This window comes from Monopterus albus, unplaced genomic scaffold, assembly GCF_001952655.1.
Source record: "Monopterus albus unplaced genomic scaffold, M_albus_1.0 scaffold166.1, whole genome shotgun sequence".
NCBI lineage: Eukaryota > Metazoa > Chordata > Actinopteri > Synbranchiformes > Synbranchidae > Monopterus > Monopterus albus.
The window spans coordinates 71,805-84,717 of record NW_018128046.1 but is presented as its reverse complement, the minus strand read 5'-3'; the positions used below and the strand labels follow the sequence as shown (position 1 = coordinate 84,717).

Here is a 12,913-nt window from a genome sequence, read left to right as displayed (position 1 = left end):
GTACTGATGTGAAGGCAGCAGGAAGCTTAACATAAAGGCAAATAAAGTCCAAACTATGTAAGTTCCTGTGGGTTCAGTCACAGTCTAAAATATTGACAAACACCCATTTCAAATCTTTTTGATGCACAAAAATACTTCACATTGAAACAATGCACAGAATATGAGGATTTGAAAATCAAAACTCCAAATTTCTAAACAGCATCAGGCCTCGTGCCTGATGTGTAAACCTCCACAGAAAACTGTTTCACCTTTTCTCCTTTCACCACCACTGATTTACAAAATGTGTCCAGTTTTTCATTTGCACTTGAAGTAAAGAAGAACAACTTTATGCTCACACTTGGTGGCACCAAAGAGCTTTAAAGGAATGAGGCTCTGCACTGTTTTGTTTTACTGCACATAAAAACAGGGCAAGACACAGAGCTTGGCTCTTAGTTTGAGAAAATTCATTCTTAAGCAAACTTCCCATATCTGGGCTTGTATGAATCAGTCAGCTAAAAATAAAAATGTTGGGCTTAAGTGAACGATAAAAGTTAAAAGCCTTCACTTTTATTCACAAACTTAATATGATAAAACTAATTACCAAACATCTTTTGAACGGACTATAGGCCACTTGGCAGTACTGTATATGACTTTATCTACTCGTCTGGTTTCCTGGTCTTTCAGCTCTTGAAAGAAAACTGCTGAGTCATATCTGCGAAGATGGAGAGAGACATTTGTTCAGCCAAATCCCGAGCTCCAGACTTCCTCCGGGAATCCCTGAAGTCTCCAGTAATACTCAGGAACCCCTCTACAAGACAGACACAGACACACCCACCTTCACTGGAGACTTCAGGAAACTTCACAGAGTGGTGAGAAGATCAAATGAGTACTCTTTCTACTTGTCTGGCTGTGGTAAAACTGTTGTGATACAGTTTTAATACTTTATTTTAAACTACTAAATATGTTGCTATGAAATCTGCTGCACACATCCATGGTCCCCAGAGGATGAACTGCAAAAACTTTGATCATCTAACTTTTCACCATCATCAGATAGAAGTGTAAAATCTGTCCAGTTCTTTGGTTTATAGAAGAATACCTGCAATACTAATTCTCATCAGCCTCAGCTACACCCTGTGTAGTGCTACTTAGTAAATAAAGGTACAGCAGACTAAAGCCTTCTCTTCTGTGTTACAGCCCGGCCCTCCAGCCTTTCACCTTGACATCCCCTCACAGAGACCCGAGACAGATGTCAGAACCTCCACAGAAACTCAGGGATTTCCATTTTTTGACAGGGAGTCTTTCAGACCGGTATCAGAGTTCCTCCCTGAGCTGGAGATGAAGAACTCCACACATCACATGGTGATGACCAGACCCACCGGGCCAGCCAGTCCCACTCTGAAAGCTCCACCTGAGGAGAAGATGCCACCGCCGTCTCCAGCCACTCCTCCACTGCTGCCCTCTGACACTTATACATCAGGTAAATGCTGAGAGAACAGTCTGTAGGACAGAGAAATGACTCGTTTAAATGGTCAGACTATCATGGGAATTATGGGAAAACTGAGCTGCCTTAGCTGAGGTTTGTGCTCTCTGAATGCTGTCTAGTTAACACTTTTTATCTTGTTTGTGTGATCTGTACAAATACGATGATCTAAAAACAGCATGTTGCTGCCAACAAGCGCATACTTAAGAAAGTCTCATATAACCACAGGCAAGAAAACAAAAACACTATTACTGTTAGAATATCTCCTAAAATGCTTAGGGATTCCTTAAAATCTGTTTACAATCCGTTTACAAGAATTCAACAATCGGATACAGTAGGTCACAGACAGCAATAATAATACATTTTATTTATACAGCACTTTTAAAGATACTCTGAATGTTACGATTAAAGCCTTGTAACAACATTATAAACATATTCTAAAATGAAGTTTAAAGATGTGACTATAAACATCAAAACAAAATACTAAACCAACTATTTTCAGCAATAACAGATAAAATGTTTTAATGATATATATGAATTACCACACAGTTGTTTTCTGTTGAGGATTAAACAGGCCTGCTCACTGTCACTGGTTTTCTCCAGCGGAGCACTGCAGCCAGACCCTGGATCCAGGACCATGTCGGTACTACGTGGTGAAGTGGTACTACGATGCCATGGCTAATTCCTGTGCTCAGTTCTGGTTTGGAGGCTGTTTAGGAAACAGCAACCAGTTTGAGACTGAGAAGAGCTGCAGAGAAACCTGCGTCAAGGTCTAACATATGCAAAGTCACGATGATACACCCTTGTAAACGCTCATAAAACATTTGGATCTGACCTCACATGCGGCTTTGCCTTCAGTGCCTCATCATTAACACCAATTTAACCTACAGTGGAGTTTTAGATTTTTAATTGCTCAGTTTTATTAAATGTTTTGTTGTTGTGTGTTAATATTGTGAACCAACTGAAGCTAATGCAGAGAAAAAGATCTCTGCACTGTTACACACTGCTGAGCAGGTCTGCTAAAAAAAAATTTAAAAACTTGTGTATCTACTAACCTTTCTTTCTATTCAGAAAACATTTTTTTTTTAATAATGCATTTTTTTTTTTTTTTTACTTACTACCTTAGGTTTTATGTGTTATGTCAATAAAGATAAAACCAAAGCAAATTCTAGAGTACTAGAGGTTGAATTCCCTTTTGGTGTGTTGCTTTGGACCAAGGCGTCTCCTGAATGTAGCGTAGCTATTGCACTGTGTCCATATGCACAGAAAATGAACACACTCTAAGCATTTCAAAAGAGGAAATAGCTGGTGTGGTGCACAACAGCGATTTAAACCTCCTGGTAATTGTTTTGGTCATCTTTGCTAAACAAAATTGCATACAAGACATACTGTATTTTTGTTCTGGAGGAGTCACAACAGGATGATGACTCACTGCAAAGATTCAAGTCGGATATAATTATGTATAATTAGTGAGGAGAGGCTACTCTCACAACAATGCATCTTCAGCTTAAGGCATAAACAGCGTATGCTTCCAGTTGACTTCTGGGTAACAAAAATGCAAACGGCCAGTCGTGCAGGACTAGGGTGGCAGGTGATCATTTTCATAAGCATTGCCGTCAGCGCCTGATGGTAACCTCCTCTGAATGCAAGTAAATGAAATAATAGAAAGAGTCACAGAAAACCGTAGGAAAATAAAATTTAATCTTTGACATCAATGATTGAGATCAACATCCACAGGTTTACACAGCAACATCACTTGAAGAAGACAAGAAAAGAAGACATGATGATGTAGCCCGGCTGTTGAGACGGATTAGGATCCCGGCCCTCGAACAACCCAAAGTAGATGATAGTATTGTTTTCAAATCTGCTCATGTCCAGCTGTAAATGAATAAAGAAACAATGTGTTAATCTCAGAGAAAACAACATCACAAAGTGCAGACAATACACATAGGCACATATTATTCAGGTGTTCTTCAAAACTACAAATAATCAACCCCGACACTTAAAAAAAAAAAACCCTTTCCTTTTCTTTTTATTTCTACTTCTTTGCTCTATTGTAATCATACTTGAATAGCAAAGTGCATTTTAACTCCATAGAATGTAATCTGCACTTTCACAAATCTAAACTACACCTTAAGTTGATTTAAGACATTGTTACAAATTCCATAAAATTTCCAAAAAGCAAGTATTATTATAGAAACTGTGGAAAGCAAAAGGTGATAAATGCAAATACACTGTGAAATAGAACCAGAAAAACAAGAGAAGTCATGCTAATATTTAACAATTAGCTCCAAAAATATCCTGCACACCTTAAAGCCTTAGCTACAGATGTGTGGGATCAAAAACCTGGAATATGAGAACAAAAGGCAAAATAATATTTAAAAAATTGAAATTTGAAATTGAAGTGCAAGTGATGGACAGTTCACGGGATTTTTGCCTTTAAAGAAACAGGACAATTAATTATCATCCTTTACTTGTTTATTAAATGTCGATTGCTCATCCATGATATACATGAGGAGGAGATGAAGGATGTTTTTACTTTCCAAAGTGAAAGGTGAAAGAACATGTGCTTTTTTTAACAGTTACAATCTTGAGGAAATCTGACCTGGGCTGTGCTGAGAACATGAGAGCGCTACATAGAGCTGAGGGGAGCCACTGACAGTCAGTGGTGATTCTCTGTTGGTCCATCATGATGAATGTAACATTTCACTTTACACGTAATCATTTAAAAATAATAACTGATGCAACTATTGCATTTCACATAATAAAGTTTGAGACTGATAAAAAGACTGAACAGGACATACCTGCTTGGTGATGTCAGTCCTCCAGGGGCTGACCTGCAGTCCGTCACACCAGCCTCCTCGCCCATACAGCCATGTGCCGTGTTCGTTGGGCACAGCTCCCTCTCTCACCCGCATGGTACAGCCCAGCGCTGTTCCTGATGGTTCCCCAGCAAAAACATAAAAAATATGACACTTTAATCAGTGGCTCAACGTCCAGTCCTCGGGCCAATGAATATGTTCATTGATAAAAAAACTGAACTGACAAAACCTCAACCATTTAAGTCAATTATTAAGGAAAAACACAAACAACTGGCTGGTTCCAGCTTCTCAAATATGAGGATATCTCATAGAATGTCTTTTGGGTTTTGGACTCTGGGTCAGACAAAACAAGATAACAAATTGCCTTTAATAAACAAAAAAACAACTGATTAATTAAAAACACACAACAGACATGATCATCAACATGTGGACAAAGTGACTGCTAAGTGGCACTTAGCACTCTTGTCATGAAAACGTTTAAAAAGCTGGTGAAGAATGCACTTTTAGGTGTTGTACAGGATAAGTTTGCTTACAAGTCAGGTAGAGGTGTGGATGGTGGACAGGGGTGCTTTTAAACATGGCTCTTACATATCTTGAGGGGGCCCAAGTCCCTCGCCTGTCTACTTTTTATTGACTTCTCCTCTGCTTTTAACTGCATCCAGCCCCACGTTTTAGCAGACAGGCTGAAGAGTATTCATAACACTGATGCTGGCTTAATTTGCTGGCTGACGGACTTTTTAACAGTCACAGCAGGTGAGGGTGAATGGTGTTTTATCAGAAGTCCTTTTCCCCTCTACAGGATTTCCCCCCCGCCTGTTGGGAGTAATTTTATTGGTTGGTGCAAATCATCTTTTTTAAACATTAACGCAGCAAAAACAAAAGAGATGTGTGTTGATTTTAGTAAAAAAATCCCATCTCTTCTCTTCTATATAAAAAAAATCAGGAAACCTGATCAATCTCAGCTGATCCATGCCATGCCCTGCAGGGTGAATTTATGTTGCTACCATCAGGGGGCAGATACGATGCAGAACGAACAGGTTCAGAAGATCATTTGCTCCTGTTGCCATCAGTCTTCTTAATGACACTTGAAATGAGAGTCTGTGTCTGGTATTGTTGTTGCTGACTATGAGTCAAATTGCCCCCACGGGATAATAAAGATACCTTGAACCTTAGACAAAAACATTGTACTGACATATTTCATGATTAAAACCAAGTTTAATCATGAACATTTTTGGTGCCACACACATGTACTATTAATTTTCTAAACATTTTTGATCAGCTACGATTTTCGCCATATTAAACTTACTCTCAGGGTCCAACAAAATTTGACCTCGAAAACTTGAACATTCATTTTTGATTTTGCAAGAAAGGCAGCTGATGTAACTATCTTACCTAAACGTCTATTTAATAGCTGCAGTATTATCCACTACAGTGACTGTTCCTGAAAAAGTGTACTTTCCTCACCTGCAGAGTCAAATACGAGGGTGTTGTTGAACATAGCATTGATCAGGAAGTGGTGGGAGGTTACACAAAACTCTCCACAGCCATTCTCATCACTGCCATGCCCTGTGATAACAGCGAACAGCTCCACCTGTAAACAGACACACAGTCGCTCAGACGCTGCACCAACAGGAAGGACTGCAAAAGTTTGGTGACCAGTGGGACTCCGTTACCTTTTTGGTTGATGCTGGGATGGAGAATTTGATTGGCTGGTATTGCTTGTTGTAGTTTTTGTCAAAGGTCCCCCCGCTGTACAGTGACATCACTTTGAAGGGGTGGAGCTTCTCCACATGATCACCTGTGACAGAGAAAACTTTGTAGCAAATGAAAATGTTCATGTAGCCTGGCAGTAACTAGACAACATGCAACACTGTAGTATCACATGTAACATCCTGACAAACTGTAAATAGAAAAACAATCAAGCACTGAAATAGAGCTGAAACTATTCAATGTTTGATTGACTGACTACTGACTACATGATTAGTAACATTTTCATCCCATATCATGGCTCATTTTGTGACTTTTGAGAAGCTTTTGTTTTGCAGATAAATTACTGCATAATCAGCTGCAGATGAAAAAGAAAAGGTTTCTATAATGTAACTGTACTTCCTGCTTAGTACACCCCAAAACAGGGTTCCATCTTTTCCACCTGCAGAGCAAAGGTAGCTTCAGTATTATTACACTTTTTACCTGTCTGGTTATTGACACTGAATCTTAGGTTGAGCGACGCAATCCAGGGCATCGCCCAGGGCACCGTCTTCATGGTGAAGGTGCACTGGCTGCTGTCCAACAGAGGGATGAGGGGGGACACATCTGTAAGCCAGCGCCCAGTACCTCTGCCAAAAATACATATAAACATATATCAGCTGAAATAAAGGATGCAGCTTAAGTTACAAGAAGTTTTAATACTACTTGGAATAACGGCTGTGTACGCATGATTTAAGACAAACCTATCACACATGCACAACAAAATCCTCTAATTTTCAGTCTCTTTTTCTTTTCAACACAAACATTCACCATATAACAATGTCTCAGACCCTTTTAAAAAAGTTTCTAAAGCCTTAAATTTTGACTGGTGAGATTTTAAGAAGACCCACAGAAGGCATACATACATGTGATTATTTCAAAAAACTGTAGATTTATTAATAAAAACAGCCATTATCATCTTGAGCTTTTGTGTCAAGTGCCTGCCTGCGGAAGGCGGTGATCCATCGGCCTAGCTCCATGTTGCAGTATGGACTGAGGTGATTGCAGCAGACAAACAGCTGCACCGTGTGATCCCACTGAGCACAGGAAGAGTCTCGCCTCCCAGGACACGACAGGGATGCATCCAGCTCCAGCGTGTCTCCGTCCGATATGCCTCCAGATGCACATAAAATATCAATGTTAGTATTGTTAAAATGCTTAGCACGTCTTCTTTCCCCCTCATGCTGCAGGAAGCATTCAAAGTGATGCTCTCATGCAACACTGTCATACCTCACCATGCTAGTGTTGGTTTGCAACAGGATGAGCTGTTTTTGGTGGTCTCTAAAGGACGCGTTGGATCCAGTGCCCAATAAAATCAGTTATGTTGTCATCTGTTTGCCAGTTCTCTCACACTACAGCTAGACTGAAAAGTGTCTAGAAACGGTGATAAACTTTCTTTTTATATTTACAGTTTCCCTGCTTTTAAACACAATGGGGCAACTTAGCCTCAGTCCCCAAAACAATTCAATTAAGCTTGGTGTGGGTGGAGAGTTTAGTGTCACATGACCGTCTAACATCATTTTCGGGGGTTTCCATCGACACCTTAATACAATAACAATAATAATCTTAGAATACTTCTCACTTTTGGTATGAATTTGCCACCAAGTACAAATTACTGAATGAATGGCACAAAACACTGACATTTAAACCCTACATCTCCAACATACTGTTGATGAACTTACCTAAAGGCAGGCTGACTGTAGCCACTGCTCCTTTCTTGCCCTGCATTAGGACGTGGTCAAAAACAGAAACAACCTTTGCAGGATTATGAAGTTTGATCTGCAGATCTGCATAAAAATCAAACCTGGAACAAAGCAACAAAGTCACTGATGGGTTCCAAAAAGTACTTCTCACAAAAAACTGTTGCAATGCCTCTGTGGACAGGTTATTATGGTGAGTTTATCCACCAAATTTAAATCGTCAAAACTGATTTCTGTCAAGCACAGCATGTCTACATTTTAAACTGCGAAAACCTGGAAGAATCTGATGAGATAAGGTTCAGAGATTTCGGGATTTCTTTCAAGAAATTAAAAGTAAAATGAATGCTGCAATCCTGAAACTATTTGTGATCATTGCTTGTAGTTTTTTTTTTTATTTATTTATTTTTATTTCATGTGCTTTTTCACTTCTTCTTTCACACTCTCCTGGAGTTCCCCTCACACTCTCCAGGAGTTCCCCTCACCACTACCTGAAGTGCCAGTCCTATCACTGTACTACTAATATTAAGTGACATTTTTACATGGCCTTGTTTCCAGAGCATGATTTGTTCAGTTGTTACTTTCTGTACATAACCCATAACAAGTGAAACATAGAGACAGAAAACAATTCACACCTACAGGAATCTTAGAGTCACCAGTCAACCTAACCTGCATTTCTGTGAGAGGAAGCTGGAGTACCAGTAGGAGACCCGTGCAGGCACGGGAACAACATCCAAACTCCACACAGCAAGGCCCTGGTCACGCAAGAGGCTCAAACCCACAACCCAGAATAAAATTTGTTTGGATAAAACTATGATTCTTCCAGTTAGAGAATCAGAGTCAGCAGAATGTGACTTTCATGTTTGTTCCTACCACTGAGCCTGCCAGCTGATGAAGCTGAAGGAGGGGTAAAGGAACCAGCCCATCTCAGCCAGAACACCCTGCTGGTCAATACTGATGAAGAAGTTTGGGGACGGAGTGGTCTGGAAGGACACGTTAACCTTCTGTCCAAACCTACAGAAAAAATTAAAAACCATCATGAGACAATGAACGTTTGGAAAAAAAATTTATACATTAAAAATTAAAAACAAATTACAGTGTTTTATTTGCCTTAAATAATTAATTACAATAAAAAAATGATCACACTCTGTTTTTAAGAGACCCTAAGGGAGAACACCAGCCTTCTGAGAATCACTATTTTAACCATTTAAAATAATAATAATTAATCTGCGTACAAGGAAACTGAGCATCAGCAGGTTCTTAATCCTTCAGGTGAGCTGGTCTTACCGGAGAGCCTGGGCAACCAAAGGCTCCAGGTGCACCATGGCAGCTGGGATGCCCAAAGAGGAGTAACATTCATCCCCAACACAGTTCATGTCCTGGATCGGGTTACCGGGGGGGGCATAGACAAGGACACCGGAGGCATTGGATTTGGCCATGCTCTGCACCTGGAGGGAGACACAGCAAAACTAAATCTAGCGTTCTACAAAAGAGTGACCAGCATCATTTCACATTTCAGCTACACAGGGTAACAAGCAGCACTGTTAAATTCTAAAAACCAACAGCAATTTTTTTTTATTTCTTGCTAAAATCAGCATATAATCACATCTTAACCAGATATTTAGCTGGCTTACTCGTGCTTTTATCAACAGACTCTTGGTTACGGTTCCAATTGGTGTACAGTACAGTCCTTTATATTTCACTCTGATGGACAATGTGAGGCCTTTGACCAAGGTGCAACAATCATAAAGGTTTGTCAAACGTTTACACACTTTTATACTTAGTTCCAAATGTACATGCTTGGAAACAAATTAGCAAAAATAGGTATTGTTTGGTTTGATTATCCATTTGTGGGTGTGTTATTGAGATGGGAACTGTCCTACAGTAGCTGGATATTATTTTGTTAAACACCAAGGACATCATCAGACAGGGACATTTTCAGGGTCATACACACACCTTAGTGAAGAAAGAGCAGCTGCCCTCAGACACCCAGGCCACAGCACCCTCCACCGAGAGGGAGGGATCACACCCATCTCCTGCATCAATCAGCTGATATGACTTCGGACCCCAGCGTCCCATGAGCCAGTCATATCTGGCATCAAGCCTCTTGACTATCACAGGCATGTTCCACCCTGAGGGGAGAAAAAGGAAAATGATGAAAGAAAACAACAGAGCACTTTCCTGTTGCTAATGAAGCTTTAATATTACTGACTGTACTTTTTGGAAGCAGTGTTAATTTGCAAGTTCTGAAAGGAGAGCACTGGATATGGGCTCAAATACAGAGAGCTCATACACCTGCAACTTCCTGTTTCATAGACCGTTTCTCTAAAGAGATGCAGGCATGTAAATAATCACTCAGTCACAAGGCCCAAGAAACTCTTACCCTCTGAGGTGAAAACAGCCTGACTGAGGCCACAGTTGCGTCCCATGCAGCCCCAGTAGTAGAGCACGTTGGGGATCCAGTTACCCAGAGCGAAGACTGGCACAGGAGAGAAGTGCAGCCTGGACAGAACCTCCTTCTTTCTGCAGAAACATGTTCAACACAGGAAGTCAAAGTCATGACAGCACAGACGTGTTATGAAGCATTTTGCTCACATTGTATGCTGATGATCCAGTACTGTTGCTTATCTATTATTTTGAGCACTGTAATTGGGCATTTACAGAGCTTGAAATCTGCCTCTCAGATATAATGGTATCTGTATACTGTATGTCGGCCAATAAGTACCAAGAAATTGCCAGACAGAAATGCTGAAAACATGACTGAGGTCATTTGTACAGTCTCGCCTCAACCTTATTTGTCTACCAGACAGCACTGACAAGTTCAGTTTTTATATTGCATATCAAATATCAATATCAGTTTCAGCCTCATTAACACTTGGACTCTAACTGAGACTCTGAGGACACATACTCACTTACAGTACATAATCCATTAAAGCTTGACAGGAGATGCCTTTCATATCCCTGTCAGCATGGTTCAACTTGTGATTGTGCTTCCTCTTTCTCATTGTTGTTTCCTGGATTGTTGTCATGGTTTATGAGATTCTTCCCCTTTGCCTGTATTAAGTCATTTTAAAGTTGCGTTGTTTTTTTTGTTTGTTTGTTTGTTTGTTTGTTTGTTTTTTAATCAATGCTTCTGCAAATTTGGCAAAATTATTAAAATTGCTTCCAATTAATTTTTCGCCAATCCACTAATCATTTAAATCAGCTCATGAGTACCTGTGGGGTTCTGGGTGCCTGCAAACTGTAAAAGACCTGCATTCAAAATGTTACTTAGCCTACTGAAGAAAAAACACAAAGGTATTAGTGTCACAATACGCTTAAAATCCCACAAAGAAAAGAAGAAATTATGTAGAATGGCACATTTCATATTAATGTGTATTTTTGGATTATAAATACTGATGTATTATTGTGTTCACCATTTTAATGTTGCAGCTGGTAAAGGTGATGCTATAGTAGCTTGTGAACTTCAGACAGGGGATCAATAAAATTGTATGATTACACTGTACTTTATTTTATTAAACTGGCTCTAAAAAGGAACTCAAGTTCACAAATGCCTAAAAAGTCAAATATTTGCCTCTGAAATGTAGTGAAGTCCAAGTATGAAGTAGAAGTACAGATAGCTCAAAATTGTACTGTTCTTGAGTAAATGTACTTCGTTTATTTCCAACACTTTTTACTTGTAGGCTAATGGAGTATTTTTACACTGCTATACTGCTATTCTTTCTTAAGTAAATGATATGAATACTTCTTCCGCTAGTACAGATGAAACTGCAGCAGATATATTACATCTTGCTGAAGTTTTTTGAGTCACGTTTCGCCAATGGACTTGATCTCAGCCCGAACACCTCGCCCTAAAGCAGGGTCCCTCCTACGGTCACCTGTGCATGGCGACCCGCTGCACCTGGTCCTGCATCCAGAGAGCATCGCTGACTGCAGAGTCGTCCAGGGACAGAAAGAGCACCTGTGTACTGTTCGGCAGGTCCTGAACCAGGCTGGTCAGGGACGACTCTGAGCTCCACAGGCACTCCAGGAAGGCGGACTTGTTGGTGAAGGCGTGAATGACCAGAGACCCCCGCACAGCTCCGGGTTGGTAGGAAAACTCCCCATCCAGAGTCGGGACTCTGAACGCGTCCGCGAGGTCTCCCGGCTCGGGCCCGGGGGCTGTGTGTGGACTGGAGGTTTGTCTGGATCTCAAACTGGAGTGAAGCTGGAGTCCCAGGTCCCAGACCTGTTCCTCATCCTCGGTCAGTTTAACTCGCTGCGTCAGTCTACCTGTGGCTTCAGTCACACGAACTGTCACAACAACGAGAAACCACAACAGCAAGGACTTTGAACGCAATAAAAAACACATTTTCCTGGTTACAGTGAGTGACCGTAAACTGACCACGATCAGCAAAACACCAGCATGTCTTTAAGAGTTTGTACTGAGCTAAAGGATCACAAAGTGTGAGAAAAAGCGTTTCCTTCCCCTTCCTAAATTCGCCCCATACTTGAGTTTAAGGCGGGTCGTGTTGCTGTATACGGGTACCCTGCGGGGACAGAAAAGCTTAAAGGCATGGTCATTGCTTGATAGCGCGAAAAGGTCATTTCCTCCTACTCACCACCAGTCATACAGACCTAATGCTTGGATGAGAGGTGAAGCATCTTCTACCTAAAACTGCGCCCAGATGCCGTTGTCTTAGTTTTTCAACTTTCTATTTGTTGCCACACTGATTAGAATTATACATATTTGGGACAAAAAAAAAAGACCTTTGACGTCATCAGCACATAGGCAGAAAACCCACTTGCGGGGCCTTGAGCACAAATTATTGGTTGGGCCCCTACTGATCCCCACCAACCTGTACATGGCAGTTTCATTATTTCCTTGGACCCCTAAAAACCAACCAGAAGCACACACCACAGCTGAAATAGGCTAGTACATACAGTGGGTACGGAAAGTATTCAGACTCCCTTAAATTTTTCCCTCTGTTATATTGCAGCCATATGCTAAAATCATTTAAGTTCATTTTTTTCCTCATTAATGTACACACAGCACCCCATATTGACAGAAAAACACAGAATTTGACATTTTGGCAGATTTATTAAAAAGAAAAACTGAAATATCACATGATCATAAGTATTCAGCCCCTTTGCTCAGTATTTAGTAGAAGCACCCTTTTGAGCTAATACAGCCATGAGTCTTTTTGGGA

General features: G+C 40.6%; 2 protein-coding genes across 3 annotated transcripts in view; one reads left to right on the top strand and one right to left on the bottom strand.

Moving 5' to 3' along the window:
* col28a1b (collagen, type XXVIII, alpha 1b) overlaps positions 1-2,556 on the top strand; it is a 20,590-nt gene extending 18,034 nt beyond the window's left edge. For both annotated transcript variants that reach the window (XM_020615475.1, XM_020615474.1), the window contains 3 exons: positions 664-848; positions 1,174-1,456; positions 2,063-2,556. In XM_020615475.1, the coding sequence (XP_020471131.1) occupies positions 664-848; positions 1,174-1,456; positions 2,063-2,235 (641 nt within the window). In that variant the 3' untranslated portion in view covers positions 2,236-2,556. The remainder of the gene's footprint in view (positions 1-663; positions 849-1,173; positions 1,457-2,062) is intronic.
* Positions 2,557-3,138: 582 nt separating this feature from the next.
* On the bottom strand, positions 3,139-12,434 carry LOC109968974 (uncharacterized). Its single transcript, XM_020615587.1, has 12 exons — positions 11,603-12,434; positions 10,108-10,247; positions 9,681-9,856; positions 9,012-9,172; positions 8,598-8,738; positions 7,710-7,831; positions 6,973-7,141; positions 6,472-6,617; positions 5,955-6,079; positions 5,746-5,872; positions 4,264-4,397; positions 3,139-3,337 (listed from the first exon to the last, which is right to left on the bottom strand). The coding sequence occupies exons 1-12, from the start codon at positions 12,073-12,075 to the stop codon at positions 3,212-3,214; spliced, it is 2,040 nt and encodes a 679-aa protein (XP_020471243.1). The 5' UTR covers positions 12,076-12,434; the 3' UTR covers positions 3,139-3,211.
* Positions 12,435-12,913: the final 479 nt, after the last annotated feature.